The sequence below is a fragment of the Oenanthe melanoleuca genome, chromosome 7 (assembly GCF_029582105.1).
Source record: "Oenanthe melanoleuca isolate GR-GAL-2019-014 chromosome 7, OMel1.0, whole genome shotgun sequence".
NCBI lineage: Eukaryota > Metazoa > Chordata > Aves > Passeriformes > Muscicapidae > Oenanthe > Oenanthe melanoleuca.
Window position 1 is genome coordinate 11639334 of NC_079341.1, and position 27879 is coordinate 11667212.

Sequence of the window (27879 nt, forward strand, 5' to 3'; positions counted from 1 at the left end):
CCCGCGCGAGCCCGGCCACTCAGGCGCGCGCCCCGCAGCCAATGGACGCGCCGTAGCTGCGCGAGCGGAGCAGCGCCGCGCCCAATGGGAGGGCGCGGTGGGCGGGGCGCGCGGCCGGGGCACTATTGTTGATGAGGCGCACGGAGGCTGCGGGCGCAGCGGCGCGGAGGGGACGGGACCGGGACTGGAACGGGAACCGGGACGGGGCTGCAGCGGCGGCCGCTGCCGCCACCTGAGGCGTTGGATCCCGCGAGGGGCGGCCCGCGCCTCGCACCCTTCCCTCCCTTCCCCGCTTCAGGCCGCCTTCCGCGAGCCGCGGCTCCCGACGGACAATGTCCCACCAGCGCGTGAGGCGCGGCGGCTCCCCGACCCCCGCCACCTCCCTGGCGGGGGGAGGCGGCGCGGCGGCGGCGGGCGGCGGAGCAGCGGGAGCGAGCAGCCGCCTCCAGCCCATGCGGGCCACGGTGCCCTTCCAGCTCAAGCAGCAGCAGCAGCAACAACATGGCAGCCCCACGAGGAGCGGTGGCGGCCCGGGAGCGGGGCTCCCACGCGCGGCGCCCCCCGGCAGCGGCGGGCGCGGCGGCCCCGCCACGGCCCCGCCGGGAGCAGCGGGGAGCGGCGGCGGCGCCGCCTCCTCGCGGGGCAGCCCCACGCGTGGCCACGGCGGGGCTCGGGGCAGCCCCCCGCGGCACCACCACCACCTGCCGCCGCCGCCCCCAACGCCGCCGCCGGGCTGCGGGCCCTCGCCCTGCTCCTCGCCGGTGCCGCCGCTGCCGGAGGGCAGGGTCCGGCACCACCACCGGCGGCAGTCGCCGGAGCCGGGCAGGAGCTCCCCGGAGAGGAAGAGTCCCAGCTCCCCCGTCTGCAAAGGTGAGCGCCGGGGGTCCGGGCCGGCGGCAGAGGGCACGTCCCGGGGGCCGGGCCGGGCGCAGGGCTGGGGCCGGCGGTGCCTGGAGCGCGCCGTGCCCCGGGGCGGAGGTGGGGACAGGGCTGTGCCCGGGCTGGGGCTCGCCCGGCCCCTGCTCTGGCCGGCGGCTCGGCTTGCCGGCTGTGTGTGCGTGGAAGGGCTCGTTGCTTTTGTTGCTGCTCTGTTGCGCCCTGGCTTTCAGAAGAGGAATAGAGAGCCAAGCGTGCCATGTGGGGGTTGTGACCGCTTCTGTAGTACCGCGAGTACTGCCTCGGCTTGGCAGATGAAAGGGATTCAGCCGGGTAGATGTACTTGAGGTGCTTGGGCACAAACTTAAGGTGAATTTTTTGTTTGAGGGCTGTTGTGAACCCTTTCTGCACACCTCTTGCCAGATGGTGAATGTGGTTGTGATCCAAACAGTGTCCCTAAGCTTGTAATTAAAGAGCTAACTAGTGCTGTAGGCATGGCACGTTGCTGTAGAACAAAAGTGTTCAGTATCTCTCTTAGTAGCTGCTTTCAGCATGAGCCCTGCAGAAGGATGTGTGTTCTTGAGAGTGATGACAAGCTTCTGCTACAGTGAAGATAGCATACATTTTGTAACAAGCTGCTTTTTAACTTTTTGAATAATTAAATCTCACTGGGAATGCTGTAATGTAATATATGGCTTCAGGTTGAGGATAATAGAGGCTGACATATGTTAAGTCCTTTTTCTTGGGTCGAAAGTTTACTCAGAAATGCATCAGTGAGGCTTTGTGTTCATGTCCTCAAATCTAGGAAAAAATGCTACTTTTAAGATACAAAGCTCACAGCTACTCATTTCCATGAAATTGCCTTTGGTAATCTAAAGAGTGAAGTTGACTATGCAGAAGTGTGCATGTGGAAATCTATGACTAGCCCTTCCTTTAACACTTCTGCTTCTCCTTATACTCCTCCCCCTTTCTAAAATAATGATTGTAACCAGACTGCCACGTTGGGTTTTTTCTTTTTTCCTGTCCTGGCTATTGAGGAATGGTACTGCCAAATGAGATAGTCATAACCAGTTGGTACAAGATGACCGTGTGCCTCCTGGTCTGCTAGTGTAAGAGAGGACTGATAAGGTTCTGAGTTAGATTTTCCACTTTGCAGATAAGAGTAATGAGAATTTTATTAAGGCTGTATAATATTAAAGGCTTTGGATCGAGGAATGTGTGTATTCTTCATTTGAGTTTCTTGTTAATCAGTAATCTGAAACGCTTTTTACACATCGCAAAATCCTCTCTTCTTCCTGTGAACTTGATGGAACGCTTGCCTAAGGTGCAGTCTGCTGGTCTGGAGAATGAGGAAGAGCGTGGTTAGCCTTGAGGTCCAGGTTCAAAAACTGTTTGTAAAGGCATGCGTCAGACCACTTAGGGTGGAAAAATTGCACTGTCTTTTAGTCACTGTGGAGAAGCCTGCTGAAACCATGCTGGCCTCTTTACTACTTTGAAGAATTAACATACAGAAGGAAACAAGTCATTTGATCACTCCACTGTGTTAAGATAGCTCCACTAGCTTTTTACGAGATGTGTGAAAATAGGAGAGTGGTGTCCATTTAATTGCTTCCACATGTTCCAGTTCCTGAGCAGTTCTTGTGCTGGCCCCAAATGCAAGCTAAACCTCTTTAATATTGCTTAACATTTGTATTGTGTAGTCCAGTGCTTGATAGAGGCTGAGTTAACTCCAGGTTTTTTCTTCTTCTAGATGAGTAAACAGTGTTAGCTGAGAACACGGAGGTGGAACTTTTTTCACTAATGAAGCAATGGTTGTGCAGACATGCAGGACACTTGAGACTATCAGTCAGAGTCTGCTGCAGAATTACTTGTGATTTTCTGTTTCTCACTTTCAGTTAATGATGGCTTTTGTTCATTCCTACGGCTGCAGATGTATTTTTTTAGATAAAAATGAACCTTGAGGTTAGGCAAATGATAGCTTTTTCTGAGCTTAGATACTGGTTGTATCTAAGTTTAAGTTGTATCTAAATATAAGTTGTATACTTCAGACTCAGTTTCATATTTTTCAGATTTTCTTTCCTGGGAAACGGTTGAGTAGTTTTGAACGTAGTTTTCATGAACTGCTTTACGCTTGAGAACCTTAACTTGTGAATTTACAAGTGTGGGGTTTGGGTGTGGTTTTTGGAGGGGATTTTTAGCCCTTGTTTTCTGAATTGCAATTAAATGTTGGAAATACTCAAATGAATTTTCTGTTGACTGTGGGATAATTAGAAATGGAAGATTCTGTCATACAACTTCTAATTTTCCATGTTTTTCTTGCTGCTTATCTCCCTCCCTCCTAAATACGACCAGGGACCTAGATCTTGCTACCTCTTTTTCATCTTTTACTTTCCATTTCTGCATCTCTATCACTTATTTCCCAGAATTCAGCTACCAATTGCCTGTTAATGTGTTCTGCCCTTCTGGTCACTGGTGAGGTCTCATTTCTGCTCTGCCTGGCCTGCAATCTCCAGTTTTGGTTCAGTTGTCCCACATGCCTCTTCAGCTGTCTGCAAACCACCCATTAGAGGCCATTGGTTTGGCCTACTAGTGCTCTAGCTTCATTGGTTTTGCTCTGGTTTTTTCACTGTGTCAAGATCTAATAAGATCTTGTTGTTTGTATTCTAACATAAAACAGGTCTTAGAGGGGTTGAACTGCTCAGCTGCAAGAATGTTACAGTGCACCAGGCTGAGTAAACAAGGTCAAGACCAGAGCCATAGCAGTTGTTTACTTTCAGGTTCCTTGAGGTAGTGAGAGAGTTCTCTGCTGTGTGCTGGGCTTTCTGGTATGTTCCAGCTGACGGTATTGGACATCTAAACTCATTCTGAAAATTAAGAAGAAAAATTGGTTAGTTTTATTTGGAAGAAAACTTAATTGTTTTGTCTACTGAAGGGTAATATTAAAGCCTACTTGTGTGAATGGAAATTATGAAAATATTATATGAAGCCTAAAAAGTCAGATGTGAACCTTTCTTTGAAGGTAGAGAGGAAGAAACAGAACTCCATTACTCTCTTAAATTTCACCATAGAATTTATTTATTTTAATAGTCTGGTGAGTGACACAATAATAGCTACAGACCTGTCAACTTTAATGACCAAGGTTTTGCAGTATTTTTGAAAGATATTACTGCAGGATAAGAGAGAAGGCTTTGTGTACCGTTACATACTTGCTCTGCTTACCTAAACTGTTTAACAAATGGTAGGTGTAAAGAAAGTGAATTCATTTTTGCAGCACCATACTGTACGTTTCTTGTGGCCAGCACTTCAGGGAAGTTTATTGAGATTAAAAATATTTTAATTTACTAGAGTTAAGTTGCTTTAACATCTTGGGCTTTCTGAGGTTTTGTTTTATGAAATGCCACTAATTCAGTCATTCTTCTACAGTGGGACAATTTTGAATTACTAGTGAATAGTTCTTTAAATTTATGTGAGGATGATAGACAGGATTATCTTCCAAAGGGACTATACACAGTTGGGTGGTGTGTCTGTTCTTAGTGCACTGAGTCTGTTCAGTTCTTTTAATGAAACATGAAAAGTAGGTGAAGCCCCAGAGATCAGTTGTAGTTCTGGGAAAGATGGCTGTACCAGCTGTGTATGGGAGAGATCCCATGAATGTCCTTTCTGGGAAAAAGCCTGACCAAAACAGAACAAAAAGGTCAGCTATATGCCTTGATGCCAGAGGAGCTAGTTTTGTCTCACCCCTCCTCACTACTTTGGATAGCCCACCTGTATAAAAAAAGCCTCAAGTGGAACTGTCAGGGAATTTTGTGAGTTCAGTGGCCTCCTAGTCTTTTCTGCTGCTTGTTTTCTCATAGTGTGTGTTAGACAATGTTTCTTTGGTTCCTTTCACACCTTTCAGTTGTTGGCAAACACCTATATTTGTTCAGTTTTGCTCTTCAGTCCCACTCTTACAGCACCTGAACTTACGCTGCCTTTGGGGTGCCTTTACTCTGGCAGAGATGTGTGTGATACCAAGTTGCCTATAGCAACTTCTGTTGGTCACCTGTACAGCAGCAATTGGTGAAGACATGGCCACTTGCTTATATTTCCCCACATTATGGACTTCACTGATTTGTGTTGTGTGTGTTCTCTTTGTTTTTGTTCTATTACTTTGCTTTGTTTGAGACCGGATTGCAGAAAGACTTTAATTTCTAAATAAATTTATACTAGTGGTGGATGGATAGGAAGGTTGATATTTATCACATTTGTTTTAGAGAGATAATCAGGCCAATTAAAAGAGATCTAATATTTAAGAAGCGTCTATTTGATGAAACAGCTCCATTGTTTTTCATCAGCCACAGCTGTTGTAACTGTTATCTCTATGGAGGCAGATCTCTTGTTATGTAGGTCACATCAAGGAAAAATAGCAGCTGAACACTTGCTTCAAGTATTGTAGGGGAAAGTGGAGTGAAAACATGGTATATGTACCCATTGCAATGTTTTGAAAAAGTAAGAATTGTGTAGTAGACTTTGCCAATTTGTATAGACAGGTTGTGAAAGTGGAAAAGTAAAAACATATCCAAACAAAATTCCCCTATCTAAATACAAGCAATTTGAAAACAGAATATCTTAAATGAGTTTTTAAATCAGAGGAAAAGAGAGTATTTACAAGCTTGAAATGAGCAGCTTCCCTTGAACTTAAATAATAATGAGGCTCTTCAGTTCTCATTCTCTGTTTGTTCAGCAAAATAGTCTTTCCAGTTGTTTTTTGTTTTGTTTTGTTTGTGACAGAGAGGAGAGAGTAATAGATTCTGCTTCTCCAGTTTTGAAGCTGTCTGCTGCAGTGGCTTTGCAGATGATGTGGCTGACTACATACACTTCCTTATTTAAATTTTTTTTTCACATCCTTTCTGTTTCCCCTTGGTAAGAAGAGAGAAGCTTCTTGAAGAGTAAGAATAATAACTGAGAAGAAAAACAAACAAGGAGGATATGGCAGCTAATTCTAAGACAAATAACATGTTTGATTTAACTTTGGAAGCCAGCATAATTTTTAAGGAATGACACGTTGTGTTAGTGTGCCACATTGTCCTATAGTGCACACAAAGTGAATTGTTTTGAAATCATCAGATGCAAACAGACCCTTCAGTGTGCTGTGTGATGGTGGTAGTAGTCAGAGAATTTCTTTGATACAGGAGTCTTAAGTGCAGACTACAGAACATATTTGCTGCTACACCCTGAGAGCAAATCTGCTATGAGCTCAGTAGTAAGGTTGTATCATTGTTGGTACTTGTAGAAATAATGAAGGAGATGAGGTTTCGTGACTGCTTTGCTTGTGTGGCTGATTATAGTGCTGGTAATTGTTTCCTTATAGTTGAGTTGAAATATTTCCCACATCATTAGTGTCTATATTTCTAATAGATTTGCATGATGCTGCTTAATGTAGAATGTCACTAGACTTAGGTTCTGTCCACTCCACTGAAATGTATACCTAACAGATTTTATTAGTATTTATCATCTGTATTTTTTGTAGATTACAACAACTTAGAAATTGAATTTTGGACTTTTGGTGTCAGTGGTTTTATTTTCTGACTAGCAGTCAGACACTAATCAGGCACAATTTCCTTTGCCTGTGAATGAGTTTGTGCATAGTACAAATTGCTGTTATTGATACTTCTAGTGCAGAATTCATCCTAAGGCACAGTGAGAGAGGACACATAACTGAGTTTTTACAGTGCCCTTTTATAAAACTTCCATCTGATTTCTGAATCATGCTTGCTATGTTGTCGCCATATATTTTAGGACTTTCTATTCATTTTAGGTAAGATTAATGCACAATTCTTTCAAGTGTAATTGAAATTCTTTTTGTGGGGAGTAGATGAGGTGATAGTAAGCTTAGATTATTGTGATCTCAGGATTTACAGTTTTCATCTCAAAATGTGTGAGCACATATGTATATCTAAACCCTGGGTCTTTGCTGCTTATCAATCTCTTAAATTTACCAACCCCAGTTACTGTTTTGAGGAAACTTTCTTCAGTGTTTATTCTTTATAGCTTGTGGTGTAGTCTTTTACTGCCACTTTACTTGAGATATCATTGACAGATGAGATAGATACAAATTTTTATTTTTAACAATATTTTTCCTTCTCATGTTAGTTCCAATGGTTGTTGTATTTAACCTTTTTTAGTAAGAATTTCTCTTAGTATCTAAATTTTTCATAAATAGGATGCCAATATATACACTACAAATGAGGTATTGCAGAAGATACAGCACCAGGCAAATATGAATGTAGTCACCAAATAGCATGTGAAAGGAGGAGATGTCTCAATTAGCTTGTAAAATGTGAATCATTACCTAATCAAAGCTGACTTCTGAATATAAGGGCTATGCCATATATCATGTGCTGGGTGATTCAAACATGCAGGTTTATAGTGTCCCTTGGAGTAAAGTAAGTGAAGGACTAGTGGGATAAACTGTAAGCTCAGCATTAAGCTGAAAAAGTTCAACCCAGTTTTTCTTCATTAACTTTTGTTTGTGTGTAAATATAGCTATTTTTATTTCTTCTATACCTTCATAATTTAAGAGTCAAATGACTGTTAGACTTTTAAAGGAGTAAATAGTGGTGCATAAGCACTAATGCAACATTTGTGACATAAGGATGTTTTTAAGGAAACAATCAAAACAGATTTCAAGCTTATTCAAACAGAATAGAGCCTGGAAAAGCAAACTTAATTTCCATATTGAAAGTATCTTGTTGTGTATTTAATAACATGGTTCCAATTTGATATGATTTCTTGTAGACTGTTAAAATGGATAAGCTTTCTCTCTTGATTGCTTTGTAATCAAATGTTCTTGCTCTAACAGACAAATCAAGACCACCTTCATCAAGCCCTTCCAGTATCGTTCGCAGGACGTCCTCCCTGGACACGCTGGCTGCTCCGTACCTTGCTGGGCAGTGGCCTCGGGATAACCACGGACAGGCTGCTCCCTGCATGAGAGACAAGGCCACACAGGTAGGACGCTGCTTTTTGTCTTTGGCTTGTTTAAGTGTGAAGACAGGATTTAAATGTAAGAAGCTTTTCCCTTGAAAACATTCACTTTAGCTTGCTTGCTCACAAGTTCCTATTCACTTTCAAATTGCAGGAATCCTACCTTTGCTATTGCATGTGTGAATTATTTGCATTCTTTAAGTAAAGGCTGAGAACTGTAGTACCTTTTAGGTGTTCCACTTCCTTCTTGCCTCAGGAAAACACTAGTGCTTTGTACATCTGTATTCCTGTTGTTCTTACAGGGTGCAGTATACTAGATAGCACTGGAATTAAGTACTGTTTACTTTAGGTTTACAGAGAGAACTTAGTGATGTATCCTTATATGTATGTCTGTCTCCAGCTCCTCATCTGTTAGTAGAAGCGCCATAATGTTCACTTGGGTTTTATTCACCAAGTTTAGAATTATACTTGTTGAGGAACAGCCTCGTTGAACTGAGAATAGTGTTGAAATCTAGCTCAACTGGAAAGTATTTAAAAAATACATGGTTTGCCAATAAACGTCAACTGCTTCACAAAATTTCACGAGCTTTAAAGGTTCAGTCCTGTGCCACCTGTCAAAATAGAACCAACAAACAATTGGATGAAGCTGGCATTACCTGGCATAGTTGTTGTGGCATTCCTCTTTAAAGGGAGTGTTGGTACATGGTATCCCTTCTGTACGCTGAAGTGGTTCAATATGGATTGTTTTTTAAAATATCCTAGTGTTTCATTTCTCCTTCTGTGGATGCAGTCTGGCAATGGCCTTCTTTAATGTATGGAGTGAAAGCAAGAGGCAAATGTATCAGATTTTAAATCTTTATTCCTGGAACGTGGTTTCAAGAAGAAGTCTCCATTAATTCTGGGGAACATAAGCAGAATGTGGTTGGAAGAGGATGTCATAGCATGTGGGGCATCCTTGTGTTTGAACCTCTGTTAGGTTTGGTAGTACTACAAAAAATATGTCCACGTAGCTTTCAGTATGTAAGGACATGTAGGGTGTTGAGCAGATGAGGTCTGCAGTGTTAGTGTGGAGCCTTTTTGAGATCCACAGCCTTTTGTGGGAAGGATCACAATTCAAAGAGCAGATCAGTTAAGAAGGAAGATGTTTAGTAGGGAAATATGCTCATGTGGATAAGGTGGAATTAGGAGCTGCTGAAGAGGAAAGGGCAGCTAAGGAACCAGTTTTCTGTGCAGGAAAATGAATTGGAAAAAATGTTTAGAAGACAGAGTGAAAAAAGTAAGCAAATTGAAGTAAGAGGAGGAGGATGAAGGAAGATATGTAAAATACATGGAGTGGCTGTTTGTGCCTTGCTATTAAAAGGCAGAACTAAACCCATATGGGTGCCCTAACAATTTATTTTCATATTTGATTTCTTAGGATAATACTTTTTTCAAAATAATTATATGCTGCTGCCAAAGTATTTGCTAAGTTCAGTTGATCTTATTCAGGTTAGTTTCGATATCTGAATCATGGCTGGGCATTTATAATCTGTATTTGCCAGATATAGTCTTTTTTGGCTTGCATTTTGCTTTTGGCTTTTTCTTCCAATTCTGACACATCTAACTGCTGAGGTAGTAGGGCTTTTGTAGAGGAAATGTGTTTGAAAGGTTAATGGGAAGACTGTAAAAAGGGCATTAGATATTTCTGGAGAATTAATACATTTAGTGGTGATTTATGGTAGTGTATTTCTGAGAGAACTAAAATGATCTGTTTGCACTTCCTAATTTAAAATATATCAAACCAATAGAAAATTTAGGGCTATAGGCATACATCTGTATGTCCAAAGCTGATGTTGATATGACACTGATGAGATGTTTTTAATCTTCTGGTGGGCCTGAGAGCAGCCAGTGGATCTAGGGACAAGTTTAAAATGTGACTTACAATGGTTAGTTTCCCATGATAATACAAGCTGCCCATTTTTATTGTTCAGCTTTTCTGAAAATGTGCTGTTTGGATGAAGTTTCATTTGTGAGACACTTTGGTTCCAGTGTGTAATTTCAGATTTCACAAAGTCTGACATGAAATGTACGTGTTCTGGTTCCAAGCCTTTAGGAAACAGGAATTGAATTTGCAAAGTTATAAAAGATTTTCAAGTTGAGTAAGCAGGGTATTTTGATTGTGTGGAATTATGGCACAGGGAGTAGAGTCATTCAGGAAGCAGACTGGGAAGAGACAGCAATTAGTGGCACACTTCAGCTTGCAGGCCTTTCTAGAGACGCCCGTGGGTCATAGCTGAGAGATGTAAGAGACCTCAGGTCATGCAGAGACTGTTTCTCTATCAGACTCCTCCTGCAACTGAGTATTTTGGTGAAACCTGTCTATAAAACTAGACTGAATTATGTACAGGAAGAATATTTGTTGGATGATGAGTAGGTGTGTTAATGAGCATCCTAAGGTCTGGCTAGAATTCACACCTGCACATATTGTTTTAAGTGCTTGTAAAACAGATGTTAATAATCTTGTCTTTTTTTGCTTTGAATGAAAGGTGTTTGTCTTACAAGTTAAAATGGGACAATTACTTTGTATTTTTTTAATGCTTAAATAATTCACTTTGACTGGAAAGCTTTTGCCTCTTAAGACATTTTCTGAAGCATTTTACTGTCTGTAATAAATTTAGCCTTAAACTAATTTCTTTGTTATTTTAGAAAGGGGGGATGATGTTGTGCATGGTAACAACTACTAAGTAAGTAGTAAGTACTTTAAGAACCTAGAAAAATATGAATTCCATTTTGCCTATTGGTTATTTGATCTATTTCTTGATAGCAATTATTATAAACAAAATTTGGGGAATAAATAGAAGCAAACTTGCATTTCTCTTTTGATGTACAGGTTTCCTATAGTTGAATCCGAAAAGATTTTGAACTCTTTGTTTTGAGGATGAGCATCAAAGCAACTGTAATGCTTTAAAATGAATCAGATATTAATTTATTAAATAATTATTGAATCTCGAGTCAAAGTCTTGAATATAAATTAAAGGCAAAGACTAATTAGAGTGATTAATTCTCCTATAGGCAAGTGTAATGGTTGTGCTGAGTTGGGAAACTAGAATTCATAGTTAAAGCTTACTGTTCCAGGAGCTAGAGGATAGAGTGATACTCCTGATTGACATTTGAGAATTGACTAGACAAGACTGGTACTTGGGAATGGGGGTTATCAATTATTCTATTTTATGATAAAGATCAGTGAGTGCTTTTTCTAGAAAACCATATTGTAATGGATTCTGATTTTGCTCTGAAATAGGAATTTCAAAGCAACCCTATTAACTTTATTATTCAGATTTTCCCCAGTTAGTTTTTGATTTGCGATGATGAAAATTAAAAAGTGCTGTTAATGAAGGTTTCAATTATATGAAACTTGTGTTTGTAACTGAAACTGATGGGGTTGCAACCAGTGTATTTGGAGTTAAGGCTCCATATTCCCTGCAAAGTAGGGATTAATACCACAAAAGACTTGAGTTTCTGTGATACAGGTGCAGCTGGGGTAAGAAGGGACAGCATGTGGCTTCTGCAAGCTGTTAGTCTCATGAGTAGGAACAACCACAGCACACCGTAGATGTGAAGACTTCTAGACAATCAAAATTCTTTATAGGAGAAAGTGAGATATCCAGAAAATGAGGTTAGCTACATCACTACTGTGTGCTAAGAACTGCCGTGTGGGAGGAGTGAATTTCAAGGAATTTGCTGTCTCTTTCAGTATGTAAAGTGCTTCCAGAAATTCTTCCCCTTGCTTCATTAGGTGTATTTCCTATGACTGCTTAGAGATTCCTGATTGCTACTGTCTGTCTTCTTAGAGCCTTTACAGTTCACTGCGTTTGAAGATTTTCCTGGAGGTTGCTAGGTGGAAATAGGAACTGTCCATAAAGCATGCAGTATTATCACAGGCTTGCCTGTGCCTTTTCTTACCTGAAATACAGTGTGTCATAATGATTCTTTGCATTTTTCAAAACTCCTTCACCACAATATGTTAGTGAGATTTTTTTTTTTTTATCAACACTAATGGCTCTGTTGGTTTAGTGAAACCAGCTTAGTATTATCTGTGTTGCTTTCTGCCTGGCCTGGGACAACTGTGAACCTGGAATGCTTTCAGGCATTAATAAATTAATTCCCTGCTTTGCAATTGCTCTAGTGGTGTTTATATGCCTTGCTTTTCTTTTTTTTTCCTCATTCTTGAGAGCAAGAACATGCTTTTGAAGCTGTGCTGGTGCAGGCTTTCACAGCACTCGCACCAAGCCACCCTTACTAATGCGTTAGCAATAACAAGGTCTGCATCTGTGCGGGGAATGAAATATACCATCTCCCCCCAGTTCTGCACCTTCACTCTGGTTCTTCAGAGCTCTGGCAGCCTGTGGTACATCTGGCTGTGAGTCCTGCCTTCTGCTCAGTCATTTGGAAGGGAACCTAGCACATCCCTATATTACACTAAGTCTGAAAGCTGTGGTTTTGGGGGTTTTTTTATTTATGTAGTTTCACTCTGCTTTTTTGTGCTTTACCTGTGAGAAAGGTTTCTAGTTGGTAACTGTTCACTTTCAGTTCTGAATCTAACGTATCTTAAATGTTCTCTTTTTTTAATTTGTCTCTAAATATTCTGCCAGAAAGTAGCAATTACCTGTTTTAATTAATCCTATAATCTTCTTCCTACAGACAGAAAGTGCCTGGGCTGAAGAATATTTAGAAAAGAAGAGAAGCTCACACAAACGTTCATCATCATGGGGCAGCAATGAACAGCTCAAGGAGGTCAGAAATGCCAGTACTTGAGATAACTTTGGATTAAATGGTTTTTTGGTATGCACTGATACCATGATGCTTCAGGAAGGCAGAAGTATTTTACTACTTTGTTTAATTATACGGGTGATGGGCTTGGTAGAAAATATGAAATGGCTCTTCATTTGATATTGATTTAATATAATAATACAGGTCAGTTAATATTTTCAATCTGAATGTGTGGGAAGGAAAATGTTAAATGCAGGTGACATTTTTTTCATCAAAGCAGGAGATAACAGCAGTGACCTCACTACTTTCAAACTTTATATATCTCAAGTTCTTTCACTAAACCTCCAGAGGTGTCTTCTGAGCATCAGCTGAACTTGTAACTAACATACTGGCTTTGCAGGAACTTGAGTATCCTCCAGCGCTGACATTATGAATGTTATTGTGGTAAATAATTTTAACTAAGTGATGGAATAAATGGATGAAATTACCTGTGTACCTGAATACACGTGTAGAAATCTGATGTGAATTTTTGCTTCCTTAGATCGCAAAGTTGCGTCAACAGCTGCAGAGAAGCAAACACAGCAGCAGGCATCATCGGGACAAGGAAAGACAGTCTCCTTTTCATGGCAACCATGCAGCCATTAACCACAGTCAGGTAAGGCTGTGTGCTTTTTGGCCATATTGGGTAGCTAATACTACTTTTAGGTCCTTTCAAGGTTGTGATTCGTCTTAGAGGGAAGTTAGAAATACCACAGACTGCTAAATATGTTGTACCTATAGGTGAATTCTGTGAAATAGAGCCCTTTCTTTTGGCTGCTTGAGTGAATGGGGGCCCAGATCCTTTTGTTACTTGGGTCAGCTGGCTTTGAACTCCCACTTTCAAATAATTTCAGGTAGTTTACTTTGTCCTTAAAACAGGGTTTATAGGGTGCATTTTGCAGGTTCCACAAGTTTAATCTAAAAATATAGACTATCTTCAGCATCTTCATTACATGTTGCTGTAACAATTATGTTTTTATGTAGAATATGGCATGGAGCATACTGCTGGTAAAACTGTATACTCAAATAAAAGGTAGCTTTTTCTGAGCACTTTTTGTTGTCTTGCCAAACACTCATCTAATACTGTGATGAGATTTAAAGAGCTCACCTGACAAAAGGCTGCTCCATGGGATTATTTATGGAAGTGTTTACACACTTCGTAACTTCATTCAGCTGTTTTAAGATTTTATCCTTTTTTTCCCTGTCATTTTTCATGCCTTGAGACTTAAAAGTAATGATCCCTTCTACAGAAATTGTGATGGTTAGGCCACCAGATGTTCTTGCACAGTTTCAGTTTTATTTCAAGGCTCCTAATGAGGTCAAGTTGACAGAGGTGTAATATTTTTAGCTCAATTGATAAGAGGTGTAAAAAAATTATAGGCTTTTAGAAACACATATCCTTTTTCAAGTGTGTTTTTGTTGAGTAACTTTAAGAAAGCCAGTAGAAAAGTTTGGTCATTTTTTCAGAAGGAAACTTTTTTCTCTCCCAACTGATATTTCATGACTGTACATTTGATACACACAATTTTTTTAACAGTTACAAAAAGAACAAATCCCTCACAATCACCTTGGCAAGGCAATGTAGTTGAAAGAAACTAGGAAACTGTTAGTGTTGTGATTTGCAAAAGTACTTCAGCTGTGAAGCTTCTCTGAAAATCTAATTGTATTCCAAATTACTCCTGGTATGCCATTAATTGCTCCAATAAATACCATAATCTGACAACAGTTTAATAAAAATTTTAATTTCTGTTATTTCATCCTTCTGGAAATAATTTAGGCCAGATTTTTTCATTCTTTCTTTCAAAGTCAGGTGTCTGAGTTGACTGTGTTCTACTTCAAGAATGGAAAGAAGAGAATAGAGTGTTTTGAATTTCTTCTGCTGTTCTTCTTAACTCCTACTTTATATAAAAGTCATTAGCACCTTTTGTCTCAGATCCTAGCTTCTTATCTCTGCTGTAGGACATTTAATTAGGAAAAGTCAGGATTTGTGTGCCTCTTGAATTCAGTTTGTCAGTAGTTTGAATTCTCTGCTACTGGAAATGTTTAGGAATTTTTTTTAGAATTACATTTATTGACATAACAATTTAGGGATTACTGAAGTGTGGGTGCAGTGTACTGTGCTGCTGATTTTACTGACTGCTCTTGAGTCAGAAAAGTCCAAAATTGTGAGTGAAGAAAAATGACCCAATCCCTTTCTAGTAGTTTTGAGAAAGTTCATGAAAATCAACATATAAAATGTGTCAAACTATTAGTTAAAAAAACCAAAACAAAGCAAAAGACACATAACATACTTGATTAAGATGTTTTATCTGAATTTGTAGAATTTGAGGACATTTTCAACCAAAAAGCATGCTTTTAGTACACTGGAGAATTACATGCATTTTAACAGGCTTGCTTGGCATTCTACAAACCTGTGAGTTTCTGAATGCTCAGGTATTGCCACTTTAGCACAGATGATCATAGTGGGATTTAATTTCAAAAATGAACCACGATGCTGCTATTCTGAAAAATACTTCCCCAAATTATGTATATAACTTGAAAAATCATAATTATTGTATTATTTTGCTTCTGATATGGATGTCTTTACATTCTGCCAAATTTTATAGTATGTGAATAGACTATTGTGCAATGGATAATTAGTTTTGGGCTTGTGAAACAAACTATAAAATATAAAATGAAGCAAAGCAGCTTTTCCAAAACTGTGTTACAAAACAAAACATTGTTTTTCTTGGTGAATTTTGTGCCAGTTGTGTCAAGCTACTTGCAAAGGGAGGAAGTTAAAGAAAGATTCAAAGAGTAAGTGAAGAGTTTAGATTAATGGCATTTAGCAGCTGTTTTTTAACTCAGAGTGAAAATCTTTAACTGTAGTCATCAAGGGCAAAGTTCCTGGATTTTCTCATTCTTTTTTTGAGAACTGCCAAACTAGAATTTCTGGCAGCAGCTCTGTTCCTTCAGGATTTGTGGGAAGGACTGTGTAGAAACACGAATTTAGTAATTAGAATATTAAGATTTTTTTTTTTCCACATTCCTAGCTTGAAGGAAACTTTTGTGTTTGTTGACTCTAAAGGGTCATGTAAAGATTTCTGAGCTCAAGGAATTGGATTCCAGACAAGGTGAGAAAAATGTTAGGAAATTGTGTCAGTAGTTCCTTCACAGAGACTGGGTAAACTCTGTTTAACATTTGGAAAAAGGCACACTCTTCTAGTTAAAAGAAGAAATTTTAGTGGATTTATTTCCTTTTTTCTTCCCTACTTAAACTTTACGACAATTCTTGAATTATAGCAGAATTTTTAGTGGTTCTTGCCAACTCAGCTTCTGATTGGTTGTTTATTTGTGCTTCTTTCTGAGACTTTTTTTTGTGCTCTTCGCCACTGTTTTTTCGTTTTGTTTTTTTTTTTTTGTTTTGTTTGTTTTTTTGTTTTTTTGGTTTTTTTTATCTTCAGGCAAGACTTTAGAAACTCTTTACAAATTTGGCCACTATGAGAATGTTTAGTTTTTGTTGACAGAAACAGTGACAAGCATTTCCTGAATAGAAGCTTTTGTAGTTCTTGTGCAAGTCTTTTCTGTGTTGTGTGTTCTTCTGGGTTTTTTTTTATGGCTAACCTAATGTTTCAGGAAAGCAGAACCAATATAATTAATGAGTTTTGCTGCTGTAGAGATTTGTGATTGTGACAAGAAGTCTCCATTATGATCTGTGCTTAAAATATCTTGTTTACATTAATTTTTCTGAGGTAGATTTTCTGCTGGACAAGCTTTGTGTGGTTTTTGAGAATGTACACAGGAAATTAAAATGCTTTGGTGTCTGTCTATGTAGTCTTGTTACTTAAAGGAAAAATTAAAATAAAACTCCCTCACAAAAATGCACTTTGAAGACCAGATAATGCTGGTCCTTCAGTCAGTAGAGGAGTTGCTCTCAATCATGGCCCGCTAGGCTGTAGAGTCCAGGAATTTTGCATGGGAATTCTACTGTGACTTAAGTATGTTGTGCTGTTCTTTGGGTTGAATTAAATGTTTGCGGGAAGTATTACATTACCTGCAGTACACCCCTGCTGAATGAGTACAGAATCTTCTAGTATTCTGGTAGGGAGACTTTTTTAACAGGAGGGCAGATGCTAATGGAGAGACTGGGAAATCTCAAGTTGTAGTATGCCAAAGGGAGCTTTGGGAAATTTCAGTGATGTGTTTTCTGAGAATGAAGTTTTTGTGTGTATTTTGAAACATAGGACTTTTAAACTGTTAATCTTCATTCTGCAGCAACTAACTATTAACATTTTGGCTTGGGCTTTTATTCTTTCTGTGGAAGTCTCCCTGAGTTATTTTGTCAGCCTTTTATTCTTTTTAATCTTGCATTGGTGGAGTAATTTTCCTTCTGCATGTGTCACGTTATTGCAGGTGGCCACAGATTTCCATTAAAATACAATTTTAATGTGGTTACAATCCAACGAGTGGTGTGACATTGCGGTATAGCTCACTTTAGGAAAAATGTAAATGCATTTTAAAGGCTTCAAAATTACTTATATTTAAATGTTTGCTGTTTCATTTTCCCTTGTAAAGCTATGTCAAGCTAGAGGCAGACCATATCAAAGTAGATTTTGGGACTAGGCTATATAGCTTTTTCTGCTAGAAATTGTATTTGAAACAAAATTCAGGATGTCTGTCTTCAGTTCAAGTATCCATTTGAATGCAATCACTATGGTTTCATGTAAATCCTTGATATTGAAGTCTAGATGTGTTCTGATTCAAGGACCACTTTTGGCTAGAAATAGTAACTTTGTTTTGTGGGTAAATCTATATTGTTTTCTTATTGTCTCTGGTTCTTTAGGCTCCCATCCCAAAGAGTGCTCTCGTTCCTGTGATACCTATTACCAAATCAACGGGGTCACGATTCCGAAACAGTGTAGAAGGATTGAATCAAGAGATTGAGATAATAATTAAGGAGACAGGAGACAAAGAGGAACAACTTGTTGTATGTATCTGCCACCATGATTGCTCTATATGATTATTTGGGTTTTGCTTTGAGATCAAGTAATAAACTTTATTTTGCACCATTTTTGAATTAAATTTGTCTGGAATTAGTTTTGTTTATATTTGTATTTATTATTTTCTTTAGTAAGGTTAGTTGAAAAGCAAAAGGAAGGAGAGAGTTAAAGCTTGAATCTGAACCTCTTCCTTTAAATAAGAAATCTCAGTAAAATGGGGAAAAGCAAAATGTCTGTGTTTTGTGTTGAAAGTTTTTGTAGTAACTCTTTTTTGCCCATGCTGAACTGTCCCCATCCTAGGTGAACCATAATTTGCCCATTTTTAATGTTCATTTTATTTTAATGGTTTTCAGAGGTGAATTTAGTAATAAGGGTATCAGAAATACAGACTGAAGATGATTAAGGAGCCAGAATGTCTTTGATATGAAGAGAAGCTGAGAGAGAGGGGAGTGTTCACCCTTGAGGAGAGACAGCTCTGGGGATCTTATCAATGTGCAGAAATGGAGGGAGCTGGCCTCTTCTCAGTAGTGCCCTGTGATGGGAAAGGGGGCAGTGGGCATAAATTTTAAAATGTTACATTTTTGGTTGGGTTTTTTTTAATGTGTGAGGGTGTGCAAAACCCAGAGCAGTTGTGGAATCATTGTCTGTGGAGATGTTAAAAACTTGACTGGACAGAGTCCTGGACACACTGTTCTGCCTGAGTCTGCTTGAGCAGAGATGTTAAACTTGATAATCTCAAGTGGTTTCTTCCAGTCTCAGCCATTCTCTGATAATGTGAAATCTTAAAAACTGTTTTCTTTAGTTTCTGAACCTGACATTTTAGATTCTTTCGGAGTCGCATGTAGTGAGTAAAATTTTCTACCTCAGATGTTTTTATGAAACCCAAAAAGACCCTCACCGTTACTGGATTTAAAGAAATTGGTACCCAGACAAGAGCAGCTGTCTGATACCTTTAATTTTTGGCAGCCTCAAGATATTCCAGACGGGCACCGTGCCCCACCTCCGTTGGTGCAGCGCAGCAGCAGCACTCGCAGCATTGACACCCAGACCCCCGGTGGAGCAGACAAGGGCAGTAACAGCAGCAGCCGCTCCCAGTCAGTGTCTCCAAGCTCATTTCTCACCATCTGTAATGAAGGCACTGAGGAAGGGCCCTGTTCTGCAGATGACCTGCTTGGTGATTCCAGAGATAAAGGTACCCTGTCACTTTACAAGTTCAACAATGCTGAACTTAGGTGATGTGCATAACTGCATAGGTGAAAGAGAGGTTTGTTCCCTGCATCCGTGAGGAGGTGGTAGAACGTGAGGTTTTTTGTACCTGATCTGTTTTTTTCCAAATTGCTCCAAATACTGTGTGTGCACATATTAATTAAAGCTGGATAGATGTGACTGTAGCATGTGCTTCCCAAAAAGCTTTTATTTTAAATAATAGCTTCTTCAAGTATTTTAAGCAGGTTGAAGAAGCAGGAATGTATAGTATCAGGTGGAGCAGCACAGTAGTCCTGTTGCTTCTGTTGGGTACTTTTTATGATCTTGGCTAAAATATGCAGCCTTCTAGCATTTCATACACAGACCCATAAAATCTTAAGTGTTTAGGGTTTATTTGATTATTATTTTTTTATCTGAAATCTTTTGAGAGATCTGAGGAGAATTTTATAATTCAACATAAATCTCTTCTTTTTTCTAAAGACTATGGCTCCTGCCCATTTTTTTTGAGTAGATGGTGACAGCACAGAACCACAGATTTAGGTTTTGCAGTTACAAATTGAAAATGTCCAGGAATGATTAGAGATTGCAGTGGAGCCTGAAAGTGTTATAAGGAGAAATAGAAAGAAGGAAGCGAATTGAGGTAAGGAAGCTTATTTGCAAATGAGGGCTTTGAAGGCAAATGAAAATGTTTTTGAAGTTTGTAACATTGGAATGAAGTGGCTTTCAATTCAGGGGGCATTTAAAGGTAGCTCTTGTGGCATTTTTTTTTTAATAGCGTGTCACATTTAAGTAATGGGAAACTCTGTTCCTGCAGAAAATGGGAATAATTCTCCCTTGCCAAAGTACGCTACCTCGCCAAAACCCAACAACAGCTACATGTTCAAGCGTGAACCTCCTGAGGGCTGTGAAAAGGTGAAAGTCTTTGAGGAAAACTTGTAAGTTGATTTTTGTTACATAAGAAATAACATCTAACAATCAGATTAATTAATGCTTTATTGATTTTGTGTCAGAGTTATTGGTCCACTTGTTAAAGCCATACTAACAGCCTGCTTCTGTTTATTGGTGTAACTATATACTAGCATATCTGTATGTATTTTGCTGTTGGAGTTTAGTGTTAATATCTTGAGTGATATTTTTTAAAAATCAGCATTGCTTGAGAGGAATCTCTTACCTGACAGACAGTGGGAAAAGAGCTCAAATAACCAAATAGGGAGAGAGGTAAGAACAGGCTGTAGTGCAGCTAATGCGTGTCACAGCTTGACAATCACATCCAGTAATCTAAACTCTAAAGACCATATTCTTTTCAGCTAAATCAATGTAGCTGTGAAACTTCTAGAGACAGGGGAGTGAACTTGAACCTGGGTATTTGATGCTTTGATTATTCTGAAAAAAAACAACTTTTATCATTTGGGAATATTCTGAGAGGTTATGTTTTATTATTATTTCAGGGAAGTTTTTATACCCTTATGTCACTTGTATGCAAGAATCTTAATCTACAGTTAAAAATTCAGTCTTGTCACACAAGGAATATAGATTAGTTACAAAAATCAAGAATGCAATCTAGTACTAATGTTAGTTTAAAAAATTGAGCTTGGCTGACCTGTGCAAATGGATTTTGAGAGGTCTCTACAGCCTGTCGTATAGCAATGTGGGAAGGGTTACAGTAATTGAAGTTACCTATTTTAGTGTGAAGTCTCTGTTTTAGTGTATGTAAACTATGTTGCCAACAGATAGATGGTATTTACTTGCTACAGGAACATACTCTATTGCAGTTTGACTTGTATTTCCATTTCTTTTCATAAGTCCTCTCTATGTAAGTCCTCTCTGTAGGACTGTTCAGCTGTAGAGTGCAATAGGCTTCTACAGAAGTTTCTACCTAGTTATGGCAGTCCTCAGACACTGCAGTCTCATGAAAAAGCATCTTTATCTGTTACTTGAATTCCATGTGCATGTGGAATACGAGTGTAATTCAACCTTTGTTTAACATTATTTCTATTTGAAAATACTATACAGGATTTTCTTTTGGGAAGAAAATTTACAAGTGGGGTTGAATTTTCTGGACATTTGGGAGAATCAGCTAGCATGGAAATGTACCCTATTTCATGAACAGAATTACTTTTCAGAATAAAGTATTCCTACAAGAATATACTCTAAGATTGGCTTAGTAAAACAAAGACAGAAATGACCATGGCCCTTCTGCAAACACAAAGGGAGGGAGAGGTTGTAGGCTAAAGGACAATGCTGGCAACAACAAGAAGTGATTAAAATTTCTGATGGCTATTTTCAAGCACTAAAGAGAGATTTTAAAGCAGATTTCTATAGTTCCATCTTGAAACAGACTTTGGCTACTGTAAGTGGATTTGCTTTGCAGCGTTAGAACACAGAAGTGAACACAGAAGGCATTCCTAAGCTCTCCATTATTTCCATTCCAGCTCTGTTTTTCTTAAAGCATGTCTTGGGCTGAGATGGCAGAACTGCAAGTCAGGATCCTAAATATGTGTTCCACACTTCCTTTCCAGGTTATAGGTACTTGATCATGAAAAATACATTTTGCTCTCTTCATTGAATTTTTATTAAGATTGGGGTCAACTTCTGCGGAGAATCAGGGCACACTCTTCTGAACATGCAAAGAAGGCAAAAGTATAGACAAGGGGATCCCTGATGATCATGAACCCCTTTGAGAGATGCAATATTAGGATCATTGCTATGTCAGCTTTTTTTCACAGGGCTTGCTGTATAAATAGTGTCCCTATGTTGGGCAGAATTGGTTGGGTTGTGAAAGTTTTTGGAGAACACAATTGAAAATACTTTCTCATATAATGAATGTGCTAATTCAAGGATAGGGTTTGTGATCAAGCATGAAGTTGTTTGGGCTCCTTAGGTTTGGAAACAGCCTGCCCTAAGAACATGCTGTTGCTTTGCAGCACGTGTACACAAGCTGTTCAAAACATCTTGTAATTTGCTGTGTGCTGTGAGTGTCATTAAGGCATTATTGAGTAGCTGAAATACTTAAAATTGAAACCTTGTTTCTGATGATGTGTTCAGCAGCACATCCCTGCCATAGGCAGATTTTGATTGTTCCATAAAACTATTGTGTGTATTCTACTTCTAGGCCAAAGCCATTGCATGAAATTCCAGCCTTCTATTGCCCTGACAAGAACAAAGTGAATTTCATTCCGAAAAGTGGCTCTGCTTTCTGTCTTGTCAGCATCCTCAAGCCACTTCTTCCCACACAGGATCTCACACTTAAGGGCACTACACACAGCCTGACTGTCTCTTCCAGCATGACGCCTGGTTTGTTACAGCCCATTTCTATGGCCTCCTTGACTACAAACACAGATCAAGACAGGATCTCTCGTGGAACAAGTACAGTAATACCACAGACCTCTCTGCTCCAGCAGTCAGGATGTATTGAGGAAGCTGAAGAATAATTCTGATTGTCTTGATATTTTTTTGGGCAACTACTGGGAAAAAAATGGAACCAGTTGACCTGACCTTTCTGATCACACACACACGTTGTTTTAACAATTTGTGGCACTGCCATAACCAAACTATTTGTATAATTGACAGTTTGTTAGCACATTGAGAAGTTCAGGAGGATGCAGCAGCTGATACCCTATTGTACTTTCTGCTTTTGAAGACTCTGGTTCTATTTCTCTCCTGCTTTTTTTAAACACTGGTGAAAACAAAGACTGTCATAATCCTTTGCCATTTAAAGGACCAGTTGTTGTGATGGTGTGTGTCCTCTGACTTTTTTTCCCATTGAAACAAGTCTCAAGACCAGCCAGCTGATCCCATGTACCAATGTAATCTGCAGAGGGAGGGGCAATCAGATGGTTTTGCAAGATGTCTTTTGTATGAAAATGTGTATTTTGTAACAAAATTTTGCCTTTTCTGGTTTGTAGCAGATGGTGTTTCCTGGTGATGATCCCCCTACCCTTTGGTTTTTTTTTCCTTTGGTAGGGAAGGTTCTTTTGTACTTGGCTGGCTTACAGCTGATGGGACCAAAGGATTGCTGAACTATTATAGCAGTCTCAAATTATGTGACCTTGCTGAACAGCCTCAGACCTAAACAAAGCAAGACCAGTTAATATGTTCGAAACTTTTAAAACAGAAGAGTATGCAAAAACAGTGTTAGTATAAAGTGTACATTTTTTTTATATCAAACATTTGTGCTTCTGGTAAGTCACATTCTTAAAACTCCTTCCTTCACAGAATTCCTTCTAGTGTTGGTTTATTGGCTGGAAAATTGCATTTTAAAGCACTTGCCCTGGTATTGTTCTATTTGTCCATAGAATTTTTGTGCAGATGTAGGGAAAAGATATATTATCCTCTTACTTGGTATTCTTGGCTCTTACAGGCTTGCTTAGATCCTTATGAGTCAACCTGAATCATTAATCACTCTTGATACAAATTTGCTCTGACGTGACTCATCACTGTATTATAGACCCTGGCCACATAATAGTGAAATACCTGTGCATGGTTTCCTCCCTTTTGTCGTAGTGGTGTTTGTGTGTCTGTTGGAGGTGGTGGTTTGTCAGGCATGATATCTGTTACACAGAAGTTTACAGCAGCAGCTCTCTTTTTGACTAGCAGCTTAGGCTGGCATGTAAAACAGAAGATTTTTTGATACTTGGTTTGTCCTGAAAAAGTGGCAGTTAATGGTTGCTTTGAAATTACAGTAAAAGGCAAAAATGGTGGGGAAGGCAACTGCAAACAGAAACTGTTCAGGAACTTCACTTAGGTTTCTCATATGTTTCTGGAGTGCATTACTTGGATTTGAGGTAATACATTTATAGATATGCAGAAAACTGCAATGACCTGAATACCAGTGTCACAGTCACAAAACAAGTTGATCTTGTACCTCTTTGACAGAGGTAGATTCAGTAATTTCAAAGTATCATTGTGAGCAGTCTCTGGGTCTCTCAAGCAGGCCTCACTGGCTTGCATACACACAGCTTCCATCTACATAGCTTCCATGGATCAGTTGTATTCTCAGGTCTCCTCATAATGGCAACTATTGAAAGATGATACTAAAAGTATAATGGTCCTGTTCAGTGCTTAATATGATTAATTTGCTTGCAAACATTTTGTTTGAGAGAAGAAAACCCCTGCATATGTGTGCAGATAATCATAATTTTGATGCATATTTGCTGTTCCTTTAAATCTTGTATTAGTAACTATTATTGCAGTGGTGTACTTTATTCAGCAAATAAGTGTAAATCATACTAGAATGTTCTTTTAAAACGTTATGAAAAAAAAGTCAGGAAATTAAAATTGTACTAGGAAGTATGGAAGTATTTCACCTGTTAAATTAGCAAGCAAGCATAATTTGGTTTACTGTCTATCTTCCTATGAAAATGGACAGGACTGTTTTGAAGTAACAGTTTTGATTTGCGCTGACATTGTCAGTCACCTGGAGTTGTTGAGGAAGAGGGTTCTAAAAATAAGCAGCTTTGTGCATCAAACTTGTGTAATTTCGCTGGTTGATAGCTCTTTTCTAGACTTTGTGGAGAGTAATTTGTTTCTTCTGAAACACTACAGTGCAATTTGAAGTCTAAAATGTACTGCTTTAGATAGGTTTGTTTAAACCTGGCATGACTGAATCCAGATCATATTCAGGTGAAGGAAGTGCATTTAATTCTGTTTTCTATTTCTTTAACAGTAGCATGTAAAGAACTTCATTGTTGCCAAACTGCCTAGTGCTTTATTAGGAGATCTTTACTAATGGTTAAGAACCATTGAGAAGGGCTAAAGATAACAAATAGCCTTTATCACAGCCTTGACACTTAACTGACTTCACCAAAATGCTTTCTGATGTTTGTTTTCATCACAGTGTGACTCTCCCAAACAGCAGTGAGCTTTCTTATTCGTAGGACTTTCTTTTGCACCTGTTATTGTAGTACTTTGAGTATCTCTCTGGTGGTTTACCTTGTATGTTATTGGACGATGTACTGTACAAATTAGTGAGCTGCTCTGATAAAGACCAAATGTAAATGTGTGAAGTTTCAGCTTTTTATAAAAGACTGTATTCAGGACAACATTCAGTCTTTTTTTTTATACAGGACAATTCTACTATTGCTATGGCAGCTCAAGTTCATTGTGAATCCACACTAAAGACTCAGAGTTAAGAAAATATAATAGCTCTTGTTCTGAGACCAGCTTTGATGTGTGCAGACAAAAATTAGCCTTAAATTTTTTTATGTGCTGTCTTGTGCCATAGCATAGCTGTTAGCTGAAGTATATAAATCGATTTGCAAATAGCTTTGAGAGTGCATGGAGCTTTTTAAAATTCTTTTACGTATAGCCTGGGATGTTCATTTTTTGGGGGAGCTGACCTGACACGAGCACAGTTTTACTGAAAGTGTTCAAATTCTTTTGGCTTACTTAAAATCCTAACTATGCATAAACCTAGTCAGTTCCTTGATTGCCTACTTTGTAGCTTAAGAAAAAGTAAAGGTCTATTTTTATGCACAACTTGACACATTTGATATTCTTGTTTTCTTGGTGTTCGACAGTCCTAGCCACACTTAAAGGCTGGTGGTTTTGTTAGTAACACTGGCAGTTGATTTTGAGATAATATACTAAATTATATTACTCCAGTTGTAAATTCAACTTAAACCACAAGGAAGGTGTTCATTGTAATGAAGTTGATGGTGACCATTGAGATTATTGGGATTGTTTTTTCAAAAACCTCAAGAGACAGGGGAAAAGGGCTCCTTTGGTAAAGTTTGACCTGCATCAGCTATTCTTTCCTTGCTTGGTGCCATAATCCTGTAGCATTTAAGTACTTGGAAAAGTGACAGGCAGTGCTCAAGTACATCTGTCTTGGAAAGAAATTCTTGATTTCAGGTGGGTATCCCAAGTGAGGAAAAAAGGGAGTGAAAATTAAATATTGCTGACTGTGGAAGTAAATGATTGCTGTGTTTGATTTACGTAAAGCAATAGCAGCTCTTATAAAGTATGTTTAGTCTCAGGGCTATTTTTTGATTTGTTCTAAAATACAATTTCCTGGAATTCAGAGTCTGAGACTGTTGAAAAACACCGAGTCTGAGCTTTTTGGGAAGAAGGAAACAAAGTCATATGCATTAACCTTTCCTCTGCCTCAGGCCAAACTTCTTGTTGCTTATTAAGAGAATTCAGTGGTACCACAGTAATTCCTTACTTAAGTATTATCTGTTCTCTCCCTGCCATCTCTAAAATGCTGACTGTCTTCACAGAAGCTCAGTGCCAGTGGTGTCCATATTTCCTTGCTAAATGTTTCCTTGCTGAGTACAGCTTCTCCATAAAGCTGAGAGGGCAAAGGAGGATGTGTAGGAAGTCACCAGATACTTGCAGTTACAGAGATCCTTCCTGCAGAGTGACTTCTTGGGTATCTTAATTTCCATTTGACTTATTGTGTGCATGCACACAAAGTCTGGATAGGTCTGCTGCCTTTATCTGTGTGGATGGAGGCAGAGCTGGCGTTTTTGAGAACCTTTTTATTATTTTTTTCGTATGTACAGACTTGCAGAGCCATTCTCTTCTAGAACTGATGCACGCTTACATGCATCTCCAAAGCAAAGCTTGTGTGGTGCTCTTACTTGTCCTCATGAGATTAATATAACCTGCAAAAAGGAAATAAAAGCATCCAAACACTTGGGAACATCAGGAGTCTGCTTTCTCCATATAATTCTATAGTTCAGTGTGCCCTTCATTAGACCCAAGCCACGTTGATATATGTTAAACCAAAAATGTTTGCTCCTAGGAAAGGCAATAGAAGGTAAGCCCCTCATGACCTAGGGAGGTGGAAAGCACTGGGGAACAATTGATTTTACTGTGATCAGAGAGTTCTTAAAGAATTGTTTTTCTGAGTATGGGTATACAGGAAAACAAAGTGACCAATCACTGCAATATGTACCTGTGTATTTTCTTGATGTGAGTTTGTCAGCATTCAGCAACTCTGAAAATCAGTTCCACTCTTAGCGTTGTGTTTATACAAATAATGACTTCGATGTATTGTTTGGAAACTGTTACTTTGCACATCAAGTGGGGAGAGAATGTTAACTATTCACAAGTGTTCTGTGAAATTCCAGTCCTGTACCCCAGCTGAACCACAACGATCTCTTTCTGAATGCTCCAAACATAAAAGTCCCGTTACTGCTTGCTTGGTTTCATTGCATGTCATCAGTAAGTACTTGAGGTATGGTCTTTGTTTAATAGTTCTTCATTGGGATTTGTATTTGACTACAGAGACTTCTGTAGTGTTGACAGATCTGTCTGAATAGTGGAAGAGGACTTGGCCTGATAACACTGCAAATTTATTGCACAAGCTTTTGAAACAACTCTCTTTGGAAAATCTACTAAGCTGAAAAAAACCAAAATAAACACCTTCTGAACACATCATCCATCCTAATTGTCAATGTACTGATAGTTAAGAACATAGCTTGGCTTCATTCTAAATTATTTCATGTATTGAAATGTGCAATTTTTGAGGGTAGCAGTCAAGGGATGTTCAAAACTGCCATTAGATTTGCCTTTGTATGAAATTGGCTGACATGTTTTCCTCTGTTACACTGTGATAACTTGTGGAGATGTTCTTGCTTATGTTGTACTGATAGGTTGCTTGTTGCATGTAAAGCAGATTTTGTAAGCAAGAGGAATTCCAGGGATGTTCTGCAAAAAAGGGCCTATTCTGAGGTGATGTACACTGTTGTAAAACTGGAGCAGCTCAACTAATTTCAATGGAATTCTTGATTTACACTAGTCTTTTTGCTATGTGTAGTTATGCCAGTACAATTTTGCACAATGTTATTTGAATATTGCGTTCTGATTTGTGAACTGTTTCTACTGAAAACAGTGAAAATTTTACAAACTGCAATAGCGGAATGTTTTTGGCCTTTTTTTTTGTTTTGTTTTGTTTTTGCCTAAAATAAAAAGTTGTCACTTCAAGCTATGGGCTAATCTTGGATTTATTTTTAGTAGCAAGGGGTTTTTGTGTTCTCACAGTTTGGAGATTTGCCTGAGCATTTACCCTGCGGGTAGTGGGAATTTGCTACAAATAAAATAAGTGCTTTTTAAACCC

General features: G+C 39.0%; 1 protein-coding gene across 1 annotated transcript; it reads left to right on the forward strand.

The window, feature by feature from the left end:
• The first annotated feature begins 172 nt into the window (after positions 1–172).
• FAM117B (family with sequence similarity 117 member B) lies at positions 173–27746 on the forward strand. Its single transcript, XM_056496650.1, has 8 exons — positions 173–870; positions 7718–7866; positions 12523–12615; positions 13133–13246; positions 17453–17596; positions 18576–18801; positions 19630–19750; positions 21928–27746. Exons 1-8 carry the CDS (start codon positions 333–335, stop codon positions 22244–22246), a joined length of 1704 nt encoding a protein of 567 aa, XP_056352625.1. The 5' UTR covers positions 173–332; the 3' UTR covers positions 22247–27746.
• The last annotated feature ends 133 nt before the right edge of the window (positions 27747–27879 follow it).

Coding starts and splice junctions, on each gene's coding strand:
- FAM117B (XM_056496650.1), top strand. CDS start 333: ATGTCCCACCAGCGCGTGAGGCGCGGCGGCTCCCCGACCCCCGCCACC. Junction 7,867..12,522: donor TGAGAGACAAGGCCACACAG/GTAGGACGCTGC, acceptor TTCTTCCTACAG/ACAGAAAGTGCCTGGGCTGA. Junction 17,597..18,575: donor ACAAAGAGGAACAACTTGTT/GTATGTATCTGC, acceptor AATTTTTGGCAG/CCTCAAGATATTCCAGACGG.